The 25,562-nt window shown below is 58.6% G+C and overlaps 1 protein-coding gene across 2 annotated transcripts in view; it reads left to right on the top strand.

Annotated features, from left to right (window-relative positions):
- The window catches only part of TAFA5 (TAFA chemokine like family member 5), a 267,862-nt gene that overhangs the window by 132,894 nt on the left and 109,406 nt on the right, over positions 1 to 25,562 (top strand). For both annotated transcript variants that reach the window (XM_030915774.1, XM_030915773.1), the window contains exon 2: positions 23,249 to 23,398. In XM_030915774.1, coding sequence (XP_030771634.1) covers positions 23,249 to 23,398 — 150 coding nt within the window. The remainder of the gene's footprint in view (positions 1 to 23,248; positions 23,399 to 25,562) is intronic.

Genomic DNA, 25,562 nt, shown 5'->3' with positions numbered 1-25,562 from the left:
CAGGGCCCCCGTGGGGCTCGGCTGTGTGGACAGGGTCCCCTTCCCACCTGGGACTGCCCGTGACAGCCAAGCACGCTACTGGGTGGGCGGGGACCCCATGCTCACTTCCCTGGCCTGTGGACTCTTCACGCCGTTCACTGCGTGGTTTTCCTCCCCGGAAGGTCTTAACTCCAGACGGCCCTCTCCGTCTCCGTCTCTCTGTAATTCCCCAGAAGAAGGCGAGCTTGGCCCTGCAGCAACGTGTTCTGTGGGATGCAGGGGGTGGCGGCGGTGAGCACGAACTGCATCTGTCGCCTTTGACCTTGCAGGATGCCCTGACGGCAGTGGGTTGGATGAGCACGGTTTTCACCAGCAGCCCAGCCTGTCGCGTGGCCCTGCGCGGTGACCTGTGGGACGGGACGTAGCCCATGATGTGTCTGTGACGGATATCGGTATCACCTTTTGAGCAGGTGTCTTGGCCAGGTCCCTGGCATAGGTTGATGGAGGAAGGGGGTGGCTCATCGCCGAGTGCCAGGCTGATGTGAACTTCCCGGGGCTCAGCATCTTTCTTGGAACGCCCGCAGACAGGTGTAGGGGAGGAAGAGCCAGCAGGCCCAGCACACACCATTTAACCGCATCAGAGCCTGGCATGGCGGCCCGAGGCCTCTGCTGGGCTCCTCACCGTGCACGTCAGAGGCCTCTGCTGGGCTCCTCACCGTGCACGTCAGAGGCCTCTGCTGGGCTCCTCACCGTGCACGTCAGAGGCCTCTGCTGGGCTCCTCACCGTGCACGTCAGAGGCCTCTGCTGGGCTCCTCACCGTGCACGTCAGAGGCCTCTGCTGGGCTCCTCACCGTGCACGTCAGAGGCCTCTGCTGGGCTCCTCACCGTGCACGTCAGAGGCCTCTGCTGGGCTCCTCACCGTGCACGTCAGAGGCCTCTGCTGGGCTCCTCACCGTGCACGTCAGAAAGCCTAGTGCTCTTCGTATTTCCTACAGATATTTTAACAGACCTTGGTCAGTTTTCTTGGGGAAAATTTTAGATTTATAGGAAACTTGAAGACAATTCAGAACGTTCCCATATACTATGCACCTGCTTTTCACCTAATAATTACTAATAGGACATTTTAACATTCATATACACGTTTGTTACAATTAAAGATCTGGCATGGGCTTGTCATCTTCAGCTACAGTTTGTGTGGTATCCAGAATTCCTTAGTTTTGTCCTTCTTCTGTCTGAGATCCCATCCAGGATCTCACGTGGTATTGTCACGTCTCCTAGGACCCCTCTTGGCTCTGACCATTGCTCAGACTATCTGTATTTTTGATGACCCTGACAGTTTTGAGGAGTGAAGTCGGGTATTTTACTAAATGACCCTCTTTTGGAATCTGATGCTTTTCCCAGGATTAGACCCAGGCTGTGGGTGTTTGGGAAGAAGATGCTACAGTGAAGTGCCCCTCTTGTCACATCCTATCAGGGGCATCTGCTGTCATCAGTGTCAGGTGCTTGGCCCTGAGCACCTGCCCGGGGTCTTGTGGGTCAGGTTCCTGCCCCGCGAAGTCGCTCTTTCTCCCATAGGCTGCTCCTTGGAAGAGCATCTCTAGGTGCAGCGCTCACTTACGGAGTGGGGAGGGACAGGCCGCCTCCTCGAGGGGGGCACATCTCTCTTCTTGGATTCCTCAGCATCGGGGACGTGTGTTTTCTCCCCATTTCATAATCGATTCAGTCGCTGTCACTGTTGATATCAGTGTGGACTGAGAGATGCGTTTGTCCTTTAGACTGTGATCCAGGGCTGCTTTATTTACCAGGTTGCCAGGTGCATTAGCTCTGGCCATGGGCGCTCCCCCGGCACTGGTGGGCTTCGTTGGCACAGTCCGTCAGTGATTGTGTGTTTTGAGCTCTTCTTCACTTTCTGGCACCACCAGCGACTCTTGGTTCATCCTGTCTAGTTCCTGCCCTAGTCTCAGAAACAGCCATTTCCCTTGGGAGTGTGGTTTCTTTCGTCACAGAGTAGTATTAGAAACATAGGTCTTGGCCGGGTGCGGTGGCTCACGCCTGTAATTGCAGCACTTTGGGAGGCAGAGGTGGGCGGATCACCTGAGGTCTGGAGTTCAAGACCAGCCTGGCCAACTTGGCAAAACCCTGTCTCTCTACTAAAAATAAATAAATAAATAAATAAATAGTCGGGCATGGTGGCAGACACCTGTAATCCCAGCCACTCGAGAGGCTGAGGCAGGAGAATTGCTTAAACCCAGGAGGCAGAGGTTGTAGTGAATCAAATTTGCATCACTACACTCTAGCCTGGGAAACAGAGTGAGACCCTGTCTCAAAAAGATGAAACAAGCAAACAAACAAACATGAAAAACAAAGAGAAAAAATAGACCTTGGTCTTGGCGTCCAGCATCCTTGTTGCTAATGGAGTGTCATTGGTTGTTTCTGAGCCCTCTTGGCGGATAGAGGGAGGTGACGCATGAATGTGTACGATCCACCCATCTATTCACAGCCCTGAATACGCCCGTGTGTAACCACCGTATCCATGTCGAGGTTAAAGGGGAGTTCACGCGGGCGTCTCCAACTCTGATCACCACCCTGTGGATTATTCTAGCCCCCTCCCCTTGCCTGTCGGTAAATTCACCCTGCAACAGTGAGAAACTGGCCCCCACCGGCCACCGGCCATGCAGCTCACTGTTCAGTTCAAGTGTCTGTGAACTGTGGCAATCCTGAGTCTGTATCCTACAGGAAACACCATTATCAACTCATGCACAGTGCTTACGATCAGGTCCTTTTGCCTTTAGTCTTACAGACCTCACCCCTTTCCAGAGTCATGCTGGCGAGCTCCTTTTCTCCCCAGCTCCCTCAGAGAGGTTATTTCACACATTTACAACACAGGTGCTCCCAGCGCCAGATCAAGTCCTGCCTGGAGTACCCAACCTAGTAAATGATCTTTTAAACGTGCATACATTGAAGTTCACTCTTCAGCGGAATCGTGGGGGTTTTGGCAAATGCATGACGCTGTGTGTTCCCCATCACAGCATCCTACAGAGTAGTTTCTCTGCCCTAAAACTACCCCGGGTCCAACTATTCATTCCTCTCTCTTTCCCCCCAGAATCCCCGACAACCACTGCTGCTTTGACTTTCTCCGTAGTTTTATCTTTTCCAGAGAGTCATGGAGTTGGATCCATAGTGCATGCAGCCTTTTCAGGCTGGCTTCTTGCACTCGGCAGTAAGCGTTTAAGGTTTCTGCATGTCTCTTGTGGCTTGGCAGCATCTCGTTATTCAGATTCCACTGTATGAACCTGACCACCTTCTGTTTATCCATATTCACCTATTGAAAAATGTCTTGATTGCTTCCCGCTTGGGGTGATTTTGAATAAGGCAGCCATAAACATTCCCACGCAGCGTTCTGTGTGGGCAGAAGTTTTCAGATCGATTGGCTAAGTACCCAGGAGTGTGATTTTGGGATCGTAGGGTAAGAATACGTTCTGCCTTGTAAGACGCTGCCAAGCTGCCTTCCAAAGTGGCTGCATTATCTCGGACCCCCGCCGGCCGTGGACGAGCATTCCTGGTGTGCCACAGCCTCGCCAGCTTTAGATATTTTTTGGTTTTTGGAATTGAGCCATTCTAGGAGGTGTGTGGCGGTTTCCTCCTTATTTCAATTTGAAGTTTCCTGATGGCAGATGATGTTGGGCACCTTTTCATATTTGCCATTTTTTTTCGTGAAATGTTCATTCGCATCCTTTGCCCATGTTTTAATGGGGTCGTCTGCGCTCGTATTGTTCCGCTTACAGGTTTTCGTGTGTGCACTCCAGATAACAATTCTTCATCACGGATGTGGTTTGCAAACAGCATCTCTCTGTCTGTGGTTTGTCTTGTCATCCTCTTCACAGTGTCTTTGCAGAGCAGATGTTTGTCATGTTAGTAAAATCTAATTTATCGAATGGTTTTCTTTCGTACAGTATGCATTTGATGCTTATCTAAAAGCTCATCCCCCAATTCAAGGTTCCATAGATTTTTCTCCTGTGTTTACGTCTAGAAGTTTTATGTTACTGGGTTTCGTCTTTAGGTCTCAGGTCCATTTTGAATTGGTTTTTGTGAAAGTGTGAGGTTGGTGTTGAGAGACCGTTTTTTTCCTTTTTGCCTGTGGAACTTGCAGCTACTCCAGCCCTGTGCTGAGACCTTCTGTCCTCCGTGGGATTGCCGGTCCTAGGGCTTTGTGGGGGCTCCGTGGACACTGGAAGGATGGCCGCGGGGCCCCTTCCTTCACTGTGGCAGCAGCAGCCCCTCCTGGTGATCCTGCAAGTTCTTCTGTTTCCTGTAATCTGCCAGGATACACACCAAGGCCAGAAGACGTGATTTCCACTCGGCTTGGCATTGGCACCACGTGTGTGTGTGTCTAAAGAAGGTTAAGCAGAAGAAACCTGATAATAGTTGAATTTTTCTGGAAGTTCAGTCTTTTCTGAACCATGCTGGACCTCCCAAGTTGGCTCCTCCCAAGACAGGAACGTCTGCAGTAAGAGTCTGGGTACAGTGAAGGAGGTGTTGTCTCCGTCTCTGTTCCCGGAGCCAGCACGTGCCCAGCAGCTGCAGGTCTGGGGGTGGCAGGGGAGGCAGCCCCACAGGCGCCGAGGAGGGAGAAATGCGTCAGTACCCAGAGGCCGCCGCATGCAGGCTGGGCCGGTGCCAGGGTTCGCGACGGTGCACGCAGAGTGCCTGTGATGCTGCTGGTGGTTTTTGTAAATTGTGACACAGCCCTGCCCCCCAGGTAGTTCCATCCTGCTGTGCTTGGAGAGCAGGCAGCTGCAGAGAGGCTGAGCGCTTTCTTAACGGGGGCGAGTAGCAGGATGGAAACTGCAGCCTTTGTCATGGGAGACTCCATCCTGTTGGACCCAGCAGCCTCCATTCTTGGCTCATCCAAAATGAGGCACTAACACCCTGGGTGCAGCTGAGGCAGGACCCTCTGTGTCTGTTCCTGACCCACGCCTGGGCTGCTGTGGAGGCTGCAGGGAGTAAGGGCCTCAGGGCCATGGGCAGGATGAGGGGGAGGGAGGCACAGATTTGGCCTGGGCACTGAGGCTGTCCCTGGAGCCCGTGTTAGGCCGACCTCAGCGACACATGCCAGCAAGGACGGGGGCGGGGGGTTGCATATTCTCCAGATGCTCCCAGGTGACCCAGCAGGCAGGTGTGTGCACTCACCTCACTCCCACAGTCCAGGCAGGGAAACGGAGGCTCAGTGCCGGGGAACCCTGCCTGGAGCGGAGGTTGCCATCCTGGTCAGGCTGGGACCTGCTGTCTCTGCAAGCCAGGCTGGGGCGGGTATAAGACGTGACTCTGCCGGCTCTGTGAGGTCTGGCCTGAGGCTCTGGTGGGTCCTTGGAGTTGAGGTGAACTTGGGAGGTGACGCAGCTGGCAGGAGGGCGGTTGTGGGATATTTGGCAGCACAGGCTACCATGTTCCACCTCTCCACAGGCCCAGGCCAGGCTCATGGGGACAGGGGGAGGCTGGCTGCTGCCCCACAGGACGTGGGGACGGGGAGACTGGCTGCTGCCCCACAGGACGCAGGGACAAGAGGAGGCTGGCTGCTGCCCCACAGGACGTGGGGACAGGAGGAGGCTGGCTGCTGCCCCACAGGACCCAGCTTGTTGGGGTTGTCAGGAGAGCCCCCCCCTTAGCACACTCTCCATGCCAGCCCCAGCCCCTCCTGCTTCCTGGTCATCGCCCCCTTTGCCTCTGGAGTGTGGCCTTCTGCCCTCCACGGCTGGGGTCCCGTAGGTTCCAGGCCCACAAGATCTCTCCTGCTCAGATCACGTCACCGATCACAGCTTCCTCTGCAGGTGCCCAGGTGCCCTGTGCCTGGCTTTTCTCCCAGGCGCGATGCCAGGTCTGCTGAGGAGGGCACAGAAAGGCTTGCTCTGTGCAGCCACAGGGGCCTTCGCCACCCCCTCTAGAAGAGGCGATGCTTGGACCTGGTGAGCTCCCAGATGTGCTGTTGAGCTGGAGGAGCTTGGAGAAGCAGAGCTGCCGTGCTGTGTCCCCCCTGGAGCCAGAGACAGGGCATGGCTGTCCCCAGGAGGATTTTAGGCCCTTGGTGGGGTTTCCCCTTAAGACAAATAGCCACTGCTGCAAACAGCACTGTGGCCACCCACAGTTATGGGAAGGATCAGACACATCGGCGTGTTTGCCAGTCCTTACATGTGCCAGCCCCCTGCCAGGTAGAAGGCGTCAGGTTAATTAGGAGGTGGCACCTGGGGCTGTGGGTGGGGTCTGGGAGCGCAGGCGCACAATGTGACCGAGAAGTGCAGAGCCAGGCGCCGTTTCCCTGAGACCTGAGTCAAGTGGCGAGGAGAGGAGCTGCGAGGGCTACAAACACTCGTGGCTGCCGGGCGGAGAGGAAGCCCTAGGCCCTCTGCAGGCCCTGCCGGTGGCCTCCTGAAGGAAGGGACCCACCAGACCGGTGCTCTGGGGCCCCAGCGGCTCCCCTCGAGGTGGACTCCACTTCAGCAATGCTCGCTTGAGGGCCGGGCCTGCTGGGGTTCTCTGCTTCAGCCCCATGTAGGCCCTCCCACCCTCAGGGCCCGGCCCTGGGTAGGCTCTCCCCTCCTTGCTCAGCTCACACACCCTCTCCCAGGCCTCCCATCCTCCGGCTAAGGAAGGAGGGACAGAGCCGGAACAACCCAGTGGTCCCTCCTCGTCCTGGCCTTGGCACCCCGGGGCTTCGGGAATGGGACACTGTGGAGCACAGCTGAGTCCATAGCTCCGCCTCCAGGCAGCCCTCCGGATGCCCTGCAGCTCACAGCTCCCTGGGCTCCAACCCTTGCTGCTGGTGATTTTGCTAAGTCCACCTCATTCCTGTGTCCCTCGTGCCTAGAAACGGTCCGAAAGACACGTGCATCCTCTTAACACTGGGCTGGGAACGTGTGTTAAACGCTGGGGAGTCGCAGGTGTGGGTCACGCTGCATGGTCTTAACTAGGAATGATTTTGCCCCTTGGGGCATTTGATGATGTCTGGGGACAGCTGTGCTTGTTCCAATGTGGGATGCATGGGACAGTCCCCAGCACAGAGACCCAACTCTATGTCCACATCGCCACCACAGGAAACCCTGGGATTCTTGGGACGGTCCCTAGCACAGAGTCCCAGCCCTGAGTCCCAGCCCTGACGTCCACATCGCCCCTGCAGGAAACCCTGGATCGCAGGAATCCCTGGATCATGGCCCCCTGGATGGGAAAGGGCAGACGCCACCCGGCAACGCTGAGCGCCCTCCCGGCAGAGGTGTGCGTGCACCTGGGAAATTGGAGCTGAGCTGGGGTCACGTGCTTTAAAACCTCTTGGGCTCCAGTGTTGGCCAGGGATCCCTGGGTCACCCTGCAAGCTGCACAGAGAGCCAGCTCAGAGAAACCAGTCCCGGCCTGGCAGGAACTGACCCGACTGGAGTGGGGGACGAGCAGGTGCAGTGGGAGGCTGCAAATTCCAGATTCTCTAAATAGGGGGCTCTGCTTGCAGAACGGGGGCGGGGGATGAGCAGGTGGAGTGGGAGGCTGTGAATTCCAGATTCTCTAAATAGGGGGCTCTGCGTGCAGAACTGTGCTGGCCGTCTCTAGTTGGAGGAGAGCTCGCTGAATAACATGTCCCCTCTTTGTCCCAAATTACTCCCTGGCACTGACCAGCACAGGATGCCTTGTGGGTGGGGTAGGGAAATTCTGAGAGGGGCAGGCACCCAGGGCTGGTGACAGGCACAGAGAAGGGGCTACTTTGCTCCACTGCTGCCTCAGCCCTGGCCTTGGGGAGCGCGTGGCCTTTATTTATTGCCTTTGTTGAGTCGGTCAGCGGCGTGTGATGACCAGGTGGGGGCTGTTGTGTCCACAGCGTTCCAGCCCCGCTCGGGCCCAGGGCATGTGGCCGTGCCTCCTTACTACGCAGGTTTGTGGGATAATTGGTGGGGCGCCAGTTGGACCTAGTGAGGCGCTAATAATGGGCCTCTCTGTGCAGTGAGTGCCACTTCCAGAACAATGACAGTGTCCACATCTTCACTGCCCTCCATCAGAGGCTGCCTAGAAGCCACACAGGCTGCAGGGCTGGCTAGCGGGGTCCTGAATCACTGGGGCGATGAACCCCAGGCTCCAGGCGCTGGGGAAGGAAGCTGAGCACTTGGCTGTGGGGCTTCTTTGGTTTCTACCTGAAACCAGCCAGCCAGACTCCCCGAGAACAAAGCAAAGTGAGCCCGAATCTGCTCCCTATACCCAGATACTCAGTGCCCCAGGGGCACCTGCGTAGGGGGAGCCCGGCGTGCTTGCTGGCTCTGGGATGCGAGGCCCAGGGTCACTGAGGGCAGGGGAACTCGGCATGTCCTGCAGCCAGGGGCCGGTGCTCTGGAATGCAGTGTGGAGTCCCTTGTCTCCTGCAGGAACATTCCAGAGGGGGTCTGGCTCCCCACCCTGCCCTTTCTAAGGACGGAGCTCCTGGGCCAGGAGGACGCAGGTCTGCAGCTCCTTTGGCTCACCTACTCGGGAGGGTCAGGGGACACGGGCTGGGATGACCCGCCCTCTGCTGGGAGAGGCAGGAGGCCCTCAGCTGCTCTGGGGTCCCAGCCCGTCTGCCAGGCCAGGCCAGGGTGAAGTGGGCAACTTCAGGCTCCCCTGGCAGGAACTGCAGCCCACCCAGGTGTGCAGTCCCTGGTGGGCAGCCCCACCCAGCCACATACCTTCCATGAGGGTCACGCTGGACACGTGCCTGCCCAGCCTCTCCAGCAGGGACTGATGTGGACAGGCCTCTGGTGGGAGGGGTTCCTCTGGTGTCCCGGTGCCCCAGCACCGGTGCGGCCCACGCAGGACGCTGAGTGGGTTGTGTGGATCTTCCCTGTCAGGCGGCAGCATCCTCACACTTGCTGCGAGTGTCTCCAGCCGTTCAGTGTAAGGGAGCTCTTGGACCAGAGCTCCTGCTGCCTCATTATCCAGATGCACAGCCCTGGCGTCACACCGGCCTCCCGAGCCCCGTGTTAACTGCAGAACAAATTAACCAGACTCAGGTGCTGGGAGCAGGTAATTAGTTGCTTTTTGCCCAACCACAGCCCTGTGGCTGGATCTTAGGTTGAGAGGACTTAGGGGGAAATCTGACACTCTCCAGGTTTCCTGACATTGGCTAGACATCCCAGAATGTAAAGCATCTGCGTGGCAGTGTGGGAAGGACAGCAGGCCGCCTGGGGGGCAGCTGGGATGTGGTCTGGTTTAAATGCAGCTTCTCAGTTCCTGGCCGTGAACGGGTGATGGGACCCCTGAGCCCCAGCCCCTGTAAAATGCAGACACGCCTGCCCACCTCCCAGGCAGTATGGGTTGCAGGGGTCCGGCCAGACACAGGGGTCAGGCTCGGTGCAGGGCCTGCAGTCCTGTGTTCCTTCATCACGTTGTCCCTGAGTGTCACAGGAGAACAAGGAATCCACCTTCTCCAGGACCTAGGCCGGACATTGACTTCCTAAAGGCCATCTCCCACCTGGGAGTCGGGAGCGGCTGGGGTGCAGGTCCTTCCTGTGGGCCCACGGAGCCCCCCACATGTGCAGCTTCCTGGCCACTGTCCTCAACCCTTACCGCCCCGGGCCCTGCCTGCTCCCACCTACCATGGGCCTGCCTGGTGTGAGTTGAGGCTTTTCTGACCAGAGACAGACGGGTGTTAATCCTGTGGCGTAATTTTACACAGTGAGAAACACAGTCCAGAGGCAGACAGGTGTTAATCCCACAGGGCAGTTTTACAGAGTGGGAAACCCAGGCCACTGCCCTTGCTTTGCCCCGACCCCTTTGGTGCCAAGTTTTGCGGTGGGGTCCAGAGTTACAACCTGAGGTCCATCCTGAAGCCCACTGCGCTGCTGCCTGGCCAGGCTGGGGCCCGGATCTCTGAGCTTGGTGCCTGCTCCCCTTGCGGGGATACTAGGGTAAAACAAGATGCACAGAACATGCCGGGCCCTGGAGAGGCTGCGAGCACCCCGGGGGTTGAAGGGTCCCCTTGGGGAAGCCCCCTCTGGAGACTGTTTTCTGTGTTGGGCATTGAAGGGCCCTGGCCTTGGGAGCTTTTTTCAGTCATGGATGCCTTGGGACCTGGCTGCGGGGGCCCTGACCCCTCCTGGTGGGGGGCAGCAGAGGCTGGCGGCCTCCTCGTCATCCCTGCAGAGAGAATTGAAGGCTCCAGGGCGGTGTCTCTGCAGCCCCAGGCAGAGGCTGGGCTGGAGTGAGGTCACTGCTTGGCCTGCAGAGTTGGTGGCAGGCATAGACTACAGCACTAGAGCCCCCATGGGCCTGCAGCATCCTCAGTTCCACTAGACGGCTGCAGGCGTGCACTTCCTGGGGCTGGGAATGGTGCTCACAGCCATCCTCAGTCCTGGTCCCTGGTGCCCGGCAGGGCAGGAGTTCGGCAAGGATGAGTATGAGTGAGGGTGGGGCCAGGCCCCATGGAGACGATTCCCAGGGGCTCCCAGGAGCCCGGAGAGCCGGGCTGCCCCCACTGGGCAGCAAGGAGGAGGCTGGGTCACCTGGAGGACTCCAGAACCGACCTGAACCCCCCAACCTTTGGGGGGAATGAACCAGTGAAGGGATGAGGAGGGCACGAATGTTATCGGCCCGCCACGGCAGGGAGACTGTTCCAGCCTGGCTGTGGCCTGGGAGGCTGGGCAGGTGGTTGTTGCACAGACATTCCTGAATGCTGGAGAGAGGGGGCCCATGCTCCTGCCCCAGGGGCATGGCGGTAGGCCCGGGTGTGTAAACAATACAGCTTATTTTCAGGGGTTTCACCACCGGTGTGCAGGGGCCCTTCTCTCTCCACCACCTCCCTCTCTCTCGAGCTCCCTGCTTTGCTCTGGGTCTCTCTTCTCTCCTCTGTCTTTTTTTTCTCTCTCTCTCTCTGTCTCTCTCTCTTTCTGTCTCTCTCTCTGTCTCTCTCTCTCTGTCTCTCTCTCTCTGTCTGTCTCTCTGTCTCTCTCTCTCTCTGTCTCTCTGTCTCTCTCTCTGTCTCTCTCTCTCTGTCTCTCTCTGTCTGTCTCTGTCTCTCTCTCTCTGTCTCTCTCTCTCTCTGTCTCTCTCTGTCTCTCTCTCTGTCTCTCTCTCTCTGTCTCTCTCTCTGTCTCTCTCTGTCTCTCTGTCTCTCTCTGTCTCTCTGTCTCTCTCTCTGTCTCTCTCTCTCTGTCTCTCTGTCTCTCTCTCTGTCTCTCTCTCTGTCTGTCTCTCTCTGTCTCTCTGTCTCTCTCTCTGTCTCTCTCTCTCTCTCTCTCTCTCTCTCTGTGTCTCTCTCTCTCTCCATGCTTTGCTTTGTGTCTCTCCTTTCCCTCTCTCTGCATCTTTCTTCGTGCAGATTCCTCCTGAACAGAGCCAAAAAGGGAGGCTTCTCGAGGGAGCGATTTTTGGGGGTGGCTGGGGGTGGCAGTGGGTCCTGGCGTTTCTGTTGTCGTGACCATGTGAGTCCATTTGTTTAAACGACTTGTGGAAAGTTACTTACTAAGTCATCTTTAAAGTGAAGATGGGGATATGGGAGGAAGCCAGCACGTGGAAACGGTGAAATACTGAGAAACTGAATGTTCACTCACAGTGCCGATTTGATTTCTCAGGGATATCTGTGCCACTGTGTTTATTTCTCACAATCGTGGGTGAGAAGCGGCTCCCTAGGACCTGGGCAAGGCCCCCATGCTTTCCAGGGGGCAGCTTGTCACTCAGAGGGCCTGGGGGTGCAGGGCATGTTGACGGTGCACTGCCCCCACTGCCCTCAGCTGCCTGGTGCACAGACTCAGCAGGTGGGAAGTCATGGCCAGAGGAGAGTCGTCCTTTCCTTGACATTCACTCATTCACTTACTCACTCACTCATTTATTCACTCACTTATTCAATCATTAACTCATTCATCACTCATCACACATTCACTCATTTATTAACTCATTCACTCACTCACTCATTTATTCACTCCTTCACTCCTTTACTTATGCACTCACGCCCTCATTCATTAACTCATTTAGTCATTCACTCATTCACTCATTCATTGACTCATTTAGTCACTCATTCACTCATTTATTCACTCCTTCACTCTTTTACTCATGCACTCATTTATTCACTCCTTCACTCCTTTACCCATTCATTAATTCACTCATTCATTCACTTATTCACACATTCATTCACTCAATCATTCACTGATTCGCTCAGTCACTGATTCGCCCACTCATTGACACATTCAGTCATAATTTACTCAGTCACTCACTCACTCACTCACTCACTGAGTCACTCAGTCAGTCACTCATTCATTCATTCATTCACCCTCTCATTCATCTACTCACTCATTCACCCTCTCACTCATTCATTCACTCCCATTCATTCATTCAGTCACTCACTCATTCACTCTCTCATGCACTCACGCAATCCTTCCTTCATCTGCCGTTTGCCAGTCATTCATGAAGTGCGGTCCGTACTGGGTGCTGGGCTTGGGGACAGGAAGGAGCTGGCCCACGGGGCATCTGGGAGGAGCTTGCTGCACTTTTTGGTTTATGTCCACATCAAAGAGGAAAAGCAGGTCTGACCCAAAGCAGGGTCCCCTAGGGAGCCATTTTCCTGAGGTAAGAGGGATCCTCTGCCCTGGTCAGGGAGGTGCACGGGCAGTGGCCCCTACTCCACCATCCTGTCTGGGCTGCTCTGGGCCTGAGGCCTGGGGCCTGGGGACGGAGAACGCAGAGCATGGCCGGCCTTGTTCCCGGTGTGACCTGATGTATGCAGAACTCCATCCACCTAGGACCAGCCAGAACCAGAGAGCAGGGCCAGTCCCCAGTGTGACCTGATGCATGCAAACAGAGTCTATCAACTGAGCACCGGCCAGGGCCAGAGAGCAGGGCCAGTCCCCAGTGTGACCTGATGCATGCAAACAGAGTCTATCAACTGAGCACCGGCCAGGGCCAGAGAGCAGGGCCAGCCTGTCTCAAGCCAGCCAGGAGTGGGCCTGAGAGGTTGACGTGTGCTCGGGCAGCACAGTGGGCAGGTATAGCTGGTAGAGGGCACAGCCACGAGAAGCAGAGGCCGGGGGCCTGAGGGCAGGTAGCCCCTGAGGCTGGTAAGGGCCTGGAAGAAGCTGGGGCTTCCCAGCCTTCTTCAGGGCAACCACAGGCTGACCTCCAGCTGCTCTGCCTTCCTGGCTGCCTTTAGCAACCGTCTCCCAGTCCCTACTCAGGGGGCCCAGAACCTTGCAGAAGCAGCTCCTCCTCCGTGAGGGTGTCTGTCTTCCCCAGCATCACTGCGCAGCGCATTTCAGTGGCTCTTGAGCAGTCCCTGCATTTCTGTCCCTCCATCCCAGCTAAGTGGGGCAGAGTCCCACCAGCACTCCCCCGTTCCTGGGCCTTGCACCCATGCTCTCTCCTGGCCTGGTTCCTTCTGTGTCTGCAGGGCACATTCCCAGGCCTCTCCAGGTGCAGCCTGGGGACCTGAGAGAGAAGGAAGGGGCTTCTGGCGGTGGCGCTGGGCGGTTTTGATTCAGTGCCCCTGAGGAGCCAGTGCAGGGAGCTGAACCGCAGATGCTCTGGCTTGGGTCCTGCGGGGCTGAGCAGCCCCGGCCATTGTTGTAATCATAGCCATTGTTGCTTTTTTATTTGTATTATCGTCTTCTCCACCTGTTTCTGTCGGATTTCCCAGGCGGCTCTTGGCACACTTGGCCCAGGCAGAGCTTGGGAAGAGCTGCAGGTCCCAGGCACCTCCTCCTCCCTCCCAGCCACCCACGCACTTCCTGTGGGCCCTGCCCACGTTTGCAGGTCCACAGGCAGTGGCCAGACAGGCCAGGCCACAGGCAGGTGTCCCCGGCAGTGGTGGGAGCCAGCTGAAGATTCCAGAAGAGCCATGGGAGGGGCTGGCCAGCGGGGACACAGGGAGGCGTTGCTGTCAGATGGCCAGGTCACTTCAGCTGATGTTTTCTGAGATCGCTGGCTTTGCGAGCAACGCCAGCATTATATTTCACAGCTATGTGAGTGAGGGCAGCCTGGGCCGGCCGCTGGCTGTTCCGTGGGGGGAGCTGGGCTTTCGTGGTCTCCCGCACACGTGTAATTGCTTCTGTTGAAGTCAAACCGTGGCGGAGGAGTTGATTCTGGGATTTAGTAACAAACTCGATTTTACTGTAACTTAAATATTGAGACTGTGATACTCCATCGGATCCTAAAGAGCGCATTTTCTGTGTTTTTAATCCTCATACTAAGTGTCTAGACGATCCGGGATAAGACTAAACATTAGTCACTTAATTGATGAGTTGGGGCAGAGCTACCTGTGTGGATGGTTCTGACATGGAAGTGAGGTCTTCTGCTCTGGGGAGAGGAGAGGCTCCCTAGAAATCGCTGTTCCAGCCTCGATGGTGCCCCCACTCGTGGCAGGGCCCTGCTGCCTCCGAACCCCAGGAGCCCCAGGGCCGCTGCCATGGAGCCTGGAGACGGCTGGGCCTGAGGCCTGCAGCTTGGGGTAGAGCTAGTATGGGTGTGGGCTCGTACCCTGGCTGAGCAGGAGTCTGGCATCGTCTTCCAGGAGTGACAGGATGGGGCAGCTGTACCCAAGGAGGACAGCCTTGGTGTAGGGCAGCGTGGAGTTCAGCTGGATGGGAAGGCACAGGGCCCTGAGAGGCTGAGGCCAGGGCTCTGGACCCTCCTGGCCCCTGCCCCATGGTGTGGGCAGAAGAGGCCAAGTGAGTAAAGCTGGGGTTGCCAGATGATGTTCCTGGCCAGCTGCAGGGGCCCTGGCTGGGGGCTTCTGGGAGGGTGGAAGGGGAGGTGTCTGCAGGTGACCAGCCTTTCCGAGTCCCTGGCTCTGCCCCCATACCTGCTTTGTCAGGGCACAGACACCTGTATGGTGGACAAGGCACACAGACCTCTGAACAGGGCCGTGGCTCCTGGGGCGTGCCTGTGTGTGAGGATCTGTGTGTGTGCGTGTACCTCACTAAATGTGGCGTAGAGGTGTGTGTGTGCCTGTGGGGAGTGTGAGCTCATGGTGGCGTGTGCACACACGTGTGCATGTGCATATGGGCGGTGCCCGTGCATTCCCAGGCGGCCTGTGACAGGAAGCCTGGCGGGGCTGGTCTCCGCCCCAGAGCTCTGATGTCTCAGCTGGAGAGCAGTTCCTGCTGACCCATCCTCGCCTGTCTGCCTGACCCCTCCTCGCCTGTCTGCCTTTCTTAGCTTGTCTCTTGGCCTCAGTCCACACCGACTGGCTAGTTTCACCCATAATAAAAGCAGTAATAATAGTGACCTCCTAATTGATGTGCGGAGCCAGCATTATGGGCAGCAAAGTGCCTTTGCAAACCCTGTGGTCACAAGACAGCCTTGCCAGCCTGAGCTCTGCCGTTATCCCTGCTGGTCTCACATCTGTAATGAAATCCCGCCCCCTCGCTCAGGTGTGTGGTGTGTGTGTGTTTTGGGTGTGTGCACGTGTGTGTGCACGTGTGTCGGGTGTGTGGTGTGTCTGTGACGAGGCAGAGTAGAACTCACAGCCTCGTGTCCAGCCCAAGCCATCGACGTCCCCAGCGCCTTCCCAGCCACCCCCACCCACCCAGCATAGCCGAGCAGTTTCCCACCCAGTGGAAACTCTCCCTGAGGCCTTTCTCCTTCTGGTTTGTGAATAAGTCTTCTCCTTGTGTAACGCCTTGAAAACAGAGCCAAGCACAGATTTGGGACCTGGGATCCTGAGGTTGTCCTGCCCAGGGGTCACTGCAGAGGGAGTCTTGTCCTGCTAAACTGACAAGACAGTTACTGAGGACGTGATGCAAGGGGCACCCAGGGTATTAGAAATCGCCCACCTCGAGATTCTCCATGGCCAAGAGCACTCACCTGCGGGTATGGGGGGACTCAGCGAGCACACAGGTGTGTCCTGTCTGTCACCATGCTCTGGCAGTGCCAGTCCAGTTGCTGGCGTTATTCACACCTTCTTCCTTGAGAGCTACTCCTACAAAACGAATGACTGGTCACAGGGTACACGTGTCTTAGACCCCTGACACTATGACCTAGACCACCACACACAGGCAGCACCCCCCTGACACTAAGCCCTGGGTCACTGCACACAGGCAGCACCCCAACACTAAGCCCTGGGTCACCACACACAGACAGCACCCCTCCCCCGACGCTAAGCCCTGGGTCACCGCACACAGGCAGCACCCCAACACTAAGCCCTGGGTCACCACACACAGACAGCACCCCTCCCCCGACACTAAGCCCTGGGTCACCACACACAGGTGACCCTCCCCGCTCCTCGACACTAAGCCCTGGGTCACTGCACACAGGCGGTACCCCGACACTAAGCCTAGCTCTTCTCCTGGCCTCATCCTCCCAGGTCCCAGCTCAGAGATGGCGCCCATGCAGGTGGGCAGGACAGGCTGAGGACACCGCGTTGCCCCACCCATCACTTGGACACAGGCTGGTCTGTGAGCACTCCCTACGGGAACTCTGGATGGCCCTGTGGCGCCTCCTTTTCTCCCTGTTGGGGACCTGCCCCTGGGCCCCACCTTCCCCGTGGCACTGTGGGGCACCTCTGCCTGCCCCTGCCCTCAGGCCTGCCGGGCCGCTCAGCTGCACCTTGTTTTTGGTCTGACCAAGCACAGAGCTGACATTTGTCATGGGCAAATGCCACCCTCTTGGTCTGTACCTGTCAAAGTCATTTTGGATCTTCATCCTGTCATCCGTCACATCAGACATCCTCCCAGATCTGTGTCACAGCCTGGCAGGATCACACGGTTTGTCTGTCTGCGCCCCACGGGTGGCAGGAGCTGCTCCAGAGGGACCAGGCTGAGCTCCAGACACCCTGAGGGCCTGTTTCCCGCCAGGGAGGCCCCAGCCTGGCCCCTGAGTGACTCCCTTTTTCACGCCTCCTGGAGCCTGGACCTGGTCCCTGACCCCCTGAAGCCACTCCCAGGTGCCCCCACTGCCCCACCAGCCCCCACCCAGCACCTGGAAGGAGGGAGCACCGTCTGTTTCCTAGACATTCTCCCTGGACCTTCCAGTGACCTGCCCAGCCTGGGTGGTCCCTTGCCTTGAGCACTCTGCAGGGATTTGAGGGGCTTCTGTCATGGCCACCAGTCTGGTCTTCCCTGAGTCCAGCCGTCTCCTCTGTCAAAACTTGACTCACTCATGAAAACAGAGTGGCTGGACTTGGTCCTGCACCCACCTCTCCTCAGTCCACAGCGTCCTTCCTGCCATTGCCTGCCGGGGTCCCAGAGAGCCGGCGGTCCTGGGGTCTGGGCAGGGCTCTGGGAGTTTTGCTGCACAGATACTTTCTTCAGTACCCTGCCCCTCGTCCGCAGGTCCCAGATCGTGACCCCCAGGCCTGCGGCTTCAGCGCTGTGAGCTGTTTCCGTAAAGTTTGTAGGAATCGAGGTGATGCTGGCGCTAGCCTGGGTGGGTTGTGCAGGGCTTGCTGCAGCCCCTGAACCCAGTCCAGCCCGTGCCCTGCTGTGCCAGTGCAGCAAATGGGGCCGGCGCCAGGCTTTTCGGCTCTGCAGGCCTCAGGCTCCCAGAGGCCACCAGACCACTCCTCAGTTCCTGCCCTGGGACAGTGGAGGCTCAGTCTGGCCCCCAGCAGGGCTCCCAGGCAGGTCTGCCATGCAGCTCTGCTGGAGGGTGGAGGGCCCTGCTGTGTGGGAGCTCAGAACTGGCGTCTGAGTGGGCATGGGGGCGTGCCAGCACCCACCGCCCTCTGCATGCTGATGAGGGACATGAATGGGCCTACAGCCTGCATGCCTAGCACAGACACAGCCTGGGCTCCCTTGGCAACCAAGGCTGGCTTATCTCAGCTGTCAAGTGGGGTGTGCTTCTAAGGTGGGGTTTTCCCTGGGTCGTGGTCTCCCTTTTTGGTTCAGACACAGCCAGCTGGGCGGGCAGGACAGGACAGGGCAGGGCTGGGCTGTGGGTGATGAGGGGCATTTGCCCCAGGGCAGTTTCTTCCAGAGACTGGGCGGGGGCTCCTAAGTATGCAGGCTCCCCCAGCCACATGGCTCACAGACAGTGCCCGGCTCACACCTGGCTCTGCCTCTCAGGTATCTTCTCTGTATGGCGCAGAGCTAGGCTGCCTCCCTGATTCAAAGGCCAGGGGACGAGCTGAGAAGTGAGTGGTCTGCCCGGGCTCCCCAGTTGGGGGGTTGTTGGTGGGGTCTGCCCTGTGGGACATCTTCTGCCTGAAGCTGAGACCGTGGTGGCACTGTGGCCCCCCTGCCGGGGCAGTGGGAACAGTGACCTGTGGTCTCTGGTGGTTCCCTGCTGCCTTAGAATTCCAGGTGGCCACATTCTTTCCACAGAAGGGGGTCTCTGTGAAATGATGCATGACAGACACCACTTACGGAAAGGAGGTTTCCTGTGATGAACCCGTATGCACCCTGACAGAAGGTCAAGTCTGGGGATGTGTTCCGGGAGGGGCTGGTCCTGGGGGATGGAGGAGTGGATTCTCTCTTTTTTAAAATCTCTCTCTCCGACTTCTGATTTTTGCCACACAATGATGTCACTGCCTTTCTAAGAAAACTCCCCCAAAGGCGGCTTTGTTCTTTTCCATTCTGACGGTGGCTGCCCCTCCCCCCCGCACACCCTCCCCTCGCACACGCATGTGCACACGGCCTCGCTCCCTGGGAGCCCTCGGCAGGCCCCTGGTCCAGGCCAACCCAGCAGAAAGGCCACCGGTGGGGGCCTGCAAGGTCCCGTGTCCCCTCAGCAGAGACCACTCCCCAAGCACTCTGCCTGGGCTTTGTGGGAGTTGGTGCTGGAGAAGGAATTGTGATTACTTGCTTTATTTTTGACTGTTTTTCCTTCTGGTCTTAAAAGCAATGCAAACTCTTTATTTAAAAACAAAAAGATGAGAGAAGAGAAGGAAACACCATCCCTTATCTCCGAGAAAAGGCTGTACCGTGGGTGGACTGGCAGCACGCTGAGGGGGCAGCCTGGTGGAGGGGCCTGCGCTTTGCTGAGGGCACCAAGCCCTGTGGGGAGGCCTTGCCGCTATCCCAGCCCTGCCAGATCCCCAGGGGACCCCAGAACTTCCCAAATGACCTCCTTCTAGAAGCTGGGCAGGTGCAAAGGGGTGGCCCAGGGACCCGGGTCTACCCTGCACCTCCAGACAGCAGGACGCCTCCAGGCTCTCACACTGCACAGGCAGCCCTGGTGTGACCTCCCCAGCTCCTGACTCCGGATGGGCCCGTCCTCCCTTCTGAACCCCCGTTTCTGAGAATGAGGTGATTTTGGAGCTCGTGAGCAGACGGGCAGTCAGCACTGGATGGCAGCCGAGCATCACCCAGCACTCGGAGCCAGACCCCTGAGTACCCTGTCCCTGCAGCCTGGAGACCAGGCTGGCCCCTCCCCAAAGGCCTTGCAGTGGGCAGAGATTGGGGTGTGTGTGGGCATATATGCCATGTGAGTGACTCTCTGTGGTCTGTGTGTGTGGAGTATGTGGTGTGTGGCCTGTGTGGTCTTTCTGTGTGGTATACGCTGACCATGTGTGTGGATTGTGTGGTCTGTGTGGTGTATATGGGCACATGTGTGTTTGGTCAGTGTGTGGCATGTACATTCACATGTGTGTGGGTGTGTTTGGTCTGTGTGCACGTGTGTGGTGTGTGTGCATGCACGTGTGTGTGAGTCCCATGTGGTATGAGGGGGAACAGCTGTGGGAGAGCCAGGGAGCTCCACTCTGGAGCTCCAGCCACCCTGGCTCTTGGCTGCCCTGGCCCTGTCAGTAGTCCCAGAAGGAGGTTTGGGGGCCACTCAGGTGTTGGGCTGGGTGTTCCCATTTGGAGAATGGGACCCTGGGGTTGGGGTGAGTCCTGGGCCAGCCCCTGGACGGGCAGAACCCATCCCTGCCCTTGCATCTGCTGCAGGCTCCAGGCATCCACCTGCTGGGGCTGAGCTGAGGGCCACGACAGCCCAGAAAGGCTCAGAGGCACCACGGCCCGGCTGCCATGTGGATCTCAGATGCTGGCCTCCAGCACCATGGGAGAAGAATGCGTGCTGTTCAGGCTGCCCAGTGCACGGCTCGCTGTGGCGCTCTGTGACGCAGGAGGCTCCTGCATGGCCCTGACACCTCCTCTAGGAAGCCTCCCAGTGGCTGCAGGGCAGGGGTGTGGGAGTGGCTTTGTTTCAGGGTTCAGCACCGTCTCGTCCACAGAATTTGGTTCAAATTGTGTACCTGAGGGCTGAGAGTGTTCGGTTGGCCATGGCTGGTTTGGGGCCGCCTGGGTGAGGGTGAACTGGGATTGGAAACCCTCCAGTGCACTTTGGTGTGGCCCTGCCCAGTGTGTGGCACCTGTGCCCCTTACAGAGGAGGAGGGCAGCTAGGAGGGACAGCGGCTTGCCTGGGGGGCTGGCCATGCCAAAACCCTGGCCGGTCAGGTAGCGCCTGAGGGCTGGGCTTTGTGGTTGGTGACTTAGTCAGTGACCAGGCTCAGCAGCAGGGCGAGCAGGCTTTCTCAGGCTCAGCGGTACCCCCACCACTGCTGTGGCCATCTCCCCATGGCACCAGCTACTGTGGGTGGATGATTCCAGAGAACTGACTCATGCTGGGCCCTACCCCAAGGAGGCAGGTGGCCCTGGGGTGGCCTGGACACCATGAGTCTCTGCTGGGGCTGATGTTAGAGGGAAGGGTCTGGGATCAAGGTGGTGGCAACGCAGCCTGGAATAGTGGAGTGGCCCAGAGCCAACCTGCAGAGCTTAACACAGCAGCCGGGGACCATGCTCCAATCATAGCGACTTCTGCGTAAATCACCACATAAGGATGTGTGTTCGGGACCCGCCCAAATGCGTGTTACTCCACAGCACGGCTTTGACGCAGTCACCACTGTTATCCGGAGAGAAGCAGCACCTCATCCTCCTGGATGCTCTTTCCCCGCGGCGTTTATTCATCCACTCCTTCACTTGTTCGTTTGGTGTCGCCGTTTTCTGGGAGCAGTGTGTAATTTTGTGTGCACTTCGCCCTCCCCACAGCCTTCGGGGAGGTGGCCCCGACAGGGCGACGAGGGTTTTGCTCATCGTGGGAGCGGCGTGGTGGTGGGGTTTGTCCCAGGGGAGGCCCCTGCTGCCCCAGCATCCTTCCTGTGAACTCATGCCACGCGCACCCCGCAGCCATGCACCGGCCATGGCTCAACAGGCCCCTATGCACTGGGCTCTGCAGCCAGGCCTGGGCCACCTTGGACAGCTCCATGCCCTGCACCATGGACAAAAGGGGCTGAGGCAGGCCGGTCTGGTGCCCACTGGAGTTGTCCCCTGTGCCTCCTGGTCACAATCAGACACGGGCACTCCCCAGGGTTGAGGACAGCCTGAGCCGTGTTGGGTGTTGGGGTGAGGGAGCTGGATGACCCCTCCAAGTTCCTCCAAGCCACACCCTACCAGTACATGTGACGTCTGCCCTGGCCAGGGTGCTGGGCTGGAGGACCCGGAGGTGACAGATGACAAGGCAGGTGCCGGAGGAGGGGGCGTCTAAGGTTATCATAGGAGAAAGAGTGGGATGGATAAGGAGGGGACCCAGGCTGGAGAAACAGCTGCTGGGAAGCGCCCAGGCACTGCCTGCAGGTTCCTCTCTGCAAGGGTGGAATGACCACCCTTCATCCCTCATGCACCCACCACGGCTTTCCTCGGAGTCACCTCCCTGCCATCCTGTTGTTCTGAACCCCCCAGGCAGCCCCCAGACTCTCTACTGATCTCCACAGGCTGGGAGCCCTGAGTCCAGGCATCTGTGATGCTGCCGCCATCTCCCTCAGGTGGAAGGGGCCCCTGGGGAGGAAAGCACACTGTTTTCTCACTGCCGGGGCCCCAGGGCGCTGCACAGAGGAGGGCTTGCAGCAGGCGCTCGTTATCTACTTGGATGAAGGAGTGAGGCAGCCAGTGAGTGGACATCCAGGTGGTTCCAGGGAGCAGGTGTCCATGTGGAGCTGGATGGCAGGGGACCTGGCACTCACCATTCAGGGCGGATTTGGGCAGCACTGGCTGAGGGACAAGCTCCATCCTGTCCTGGGGGTGCTGGGTTTTCATCTTTACCTGGAGCGCGGGCACTATCTTTGTCTGTCAGTGTGAATATCTGGCCGTGATTGGTGGTGGCCATGCTGCGTTTTACCAGCAGAGTGGCGTCTTCAATTCCATGGGTTTGTTTGCAGGGTAGAACTTCCTGGTGGTTCACCTTCCCGCTGCTGAGATGCCCGGGCTGCCGGCCCCTTGCAGAGGCAGCCTCCCCTTGGAATTTAGGGGATGTGGAGGGGCAGGGACATTATTTATGCTGCCACCTTTGGAAGAAATGTGTACCACAGGTGATCTCAGACCCTGACGCTGCCCCCAGGTCCTTCCCGCCTCCCTCCTGCCCTGTGGGGTGTCTGGAATGTGGGGAGCAGAGGTAGTATGACAAGAGAGATCGGGGATGCGGGGTGCCCCTGTGGGAGCCTGTCCACGACACCCGTGGGTGATGGGTGTCTGCACAGCACACCCGTGAAGCTTGTGTGCACCTGTGTCTGCATGGGCACGTGCACCCCAGGGAGCATATCCTCATGTGCTGCTAGTGAGTCTGGCCCCCCTGGCCTTAGTGTGCTCATACCTGGGTGGCACCCATGTAAACCTGCATGCCTGTGGCTCACTCCAGGGGTGTGGTATGTGCACATCTGTGCCTTGTGTGCAGCCGTGTGTGCCTGTGTGCATATATGTACATGCACATATGTGTGTGGGGGCGTGCACTGCGCTGTGGGAGGGCAGAGGAAACCGTGAACCCTTTGGCATTGATGCACACAGTGGTGCCTGCCTGCTCATGCCTCTGTACCCAGGCGGGGATGGCAGTTCCTCCCTGGCAGCATGGCTGGTTCCACACAGCCTTTGACAAGCCTGAGAGGGGGTCTGACGTGTTTTCCGGTTCCAAAATGCCACGCCCTGGGGCCAGTGTGCTGGCGCTTGGGGATGGAGACCAAGCACTGTGCCTCATAGAGCCCGGCTTCCCTCCAGCAGGCGCCTGATTGTGTGCAGGGGAGCCAGCTCCCTCCTCGTGATCCGAGCCTTTCATTTCCGGGCATGACAAAGATGGGGCTGCGTTTAATTTCCTGTCTGCCAAGGCAGTGCCGCCTGGACGCCAGGCTGTGCACAGGGTGGAGGTCGCCGCCTTGACCCAGCTCTGGTTTCCATCGAGCGCTCCTTGCTGGCAGCCTTCGAGGTGCTTTCAGACGTTCCCTCTGAGTGAAACGGTCTCCCTGCCCTGTGGCCTGGCTGCCGGGGGCCCCTCGGTGGGTGGGCTTTGGGTGGGCTCTGGCTGTGGATATCTGTAACGTGTGGCCACTCAGTCGCTTCTGTTCCTCTCTGCAGGTCAGCTGGCCGCCGGCACCTGTGAGATTGTGACCCTGGACCGGGACAGCAGCCAGCCTCGGAGGACGATCGCCCGGCAGACCGCCCGCTGTGCGTGTAGAAAGGGGCAGATCGCCGGCACCACAAGAGCCCGGCCCGCCTGTGTGGACGGTAAGCAACCGCGGCCCCGGGACCCCTCTGGGCACTGAGCGTGGCATCACCAAGGGTGCCTCTTCCCCGATGCGGCCCCTTCCCTGAAGGTCCCCCTAGGCCTCGGTGTATCCTCGGGTCAGGCCCCTGGCCATTGGCACAGCTGCTCCTGTGGATGGTGTGAGCTTGTGGCTTGGCGACTGGCTGGGGCGCAGTCTCCAGTTCCTGGGGGGTGGTCAGGGAGATGCCGGCACCCTGCATTACTTGCCTCTGTGTAGAGGTCTCTGGCCCGAGGCTGTGGTTCTTTGGTGTTGCCTCTGGGAGAGGAAAAGGACAGCAGAGGGGCCGTCTGCAGGACGGCGAGATCCCCTGGGTGCCATTCCGTTGTCTACGTGTGGTCTGGCCGAGGCTGCCAGCGGGACCTGGCTCCTTGTCTCTGGGTCTGACCAGTTCAAGACACTCTCGTGCCGAGGCTCGGGAGGCCGCAGCTCTGGCCCCCATGGGCTCTGAGCACGTGCAGAGGAGTGCCTGCTGTCAGCTGGTGATGACCCCCAGCCCCTAGAAGTCAAGCTGCTGACAGGTTGCGCCGTGGCTCAGCCTTGCTGGAAAGGGCACTTGGAAAGGGCGCCTGCCATGAGGTGGCACGGGGTGGGAGGGGCTGTCCTGGCGTCTGAGGGGAGCCTGTCCGCTGGTACGGAACTCTGCTTTGCATATGCTGTGCCTGGCTGTGGGGAGAGCGTGGATTTAACCAAAGTCATTGGTGACCAGCCAGGCTCAGGGGTCAGCGTGAGACCTGGGAACCCCACAGCCGGGACCTCCCCAATGCCCAGTGTGTCCCGGGAAGGCGTCTGGTGTCAACACCAGCCAAAGGTCAGGGGTGGGCGTGTAGGGCTGGCATTAAATCCAGGCTGCCCACCCCCCTTGTGACCAGAGTGGGTGGGGAGACCCCTCCCTGGGGCAGACATGGGAGCTGCTGTGGGCCTAGCCGGCAGCAGCCGTGTGCCAGTCCAGGCAGCCATGGGGTGAAGGACCCCACGCGGGGGTATTGGATGCCTTGGTTCCAGGCGCAGCAGCTTGACCACAGCCCAGGAGACAGTGCAGGGAGGGAGGGTCCCCTGTGGGTGAGATGCGGAGTCCCCTAGGCGGGGGGCCCTGAGGCCACTCCTTGGGGTGGAGAGAAACCAGCATCCCTGAGTGGCAGGCATAGACTTGAGCTGCTGTGGGGTTGCCCTCGAGCTGCGGCCTGGTGGGGGCAGAGGCCCTGCAAAGCCAGGAGAAGATGGGGCAGGGGCTGGGCAGGAGAAGATAGGGACCGGGGCTGGGCAGGTGGAGTAGGGCCGAGGATATATAGGGGTGTCACTGGCTGGTGGCCCCTCCAGGCCTTGGTGGACGTCAGGGCAGCTGTATCCGTGGCATGCTGCACTGAGACATGGGTGCAGGCATCTCAGCCCGGATGCAGCGCTCACTGGCCTTCCTGGGATGTGGTGCAGGGACCTGTGGAGAAGGGTCTGAGACTCAGCTGGCCCACCCCATGGAGGGCGGACCCCTGCCAGGCTTCTCAGGGCTGGACTTGGAGTCCAGGTTTTCTGACTCTGGTCAAGGGTCCTTTTCTCCCCTACTGCCCCTGCGGGGGCTCCGGATACCCAACTTCAGATCCCACCACCTCTGCCCAGGAGCCCAACGTGGACAGCCGTGCCCTTGTGCTGTGCTGTGATCTGGAACATGGGTCAGGGATAGAGCCTGCTGCTTCGTAGGTGCTGGCGAAGGTCCATGGAGAAGGGATGGGGTGCACAGAGACAGGGCCGGGGCATCCTGAGCACCCCACGAGGGAGGCAGCTGTACTAGGAATAAGAACGCCCGTGTAAGCCAGGCGCAGTGGTTCACGCCTGTAATCCCAGTACTGTGGCAGGTTGAGGCAGGTGGATCACGAGGTCAGGAGTTCAAGACCAGGCTAGTCAAGATGGTGAAACCCCATCTCTACTAAAAGTACAAAATTAGCTGGGCGTGGTGGCGTGCACCTGTAATCCCAGCTACTTGGCAGGCTGAGGCAAAGAATTGCTTGAACCCGGGAGGCGGAGGTTGCAGTGAGCCGAGATCACGCCACTGCACTCCAGCCTGGGTGACAGAGCGAGTCTCAAAAAAAAAAAAAAAAAAGAATGCCAGTATGACCGGGAGAAAGGTGTTC

This window comes from Rhinopithecus roxellana, chromosome 13 (assembly GCF_007565055.1).
Source record: "Rhinopithecus roxellana isolate Shanxi Qingling chromosome 13, ASM756505v1, whole genome shotgun sequence".
NCBI lineage: Eukaryota > Metazoa > Chordata > Mammalia > Primates > Cercopithecidae > Rhinopithecus > Rhinopithecus roxellana.
This window is presented reverse-complemented; position numbering and strand designations above follow the sequence as displayed.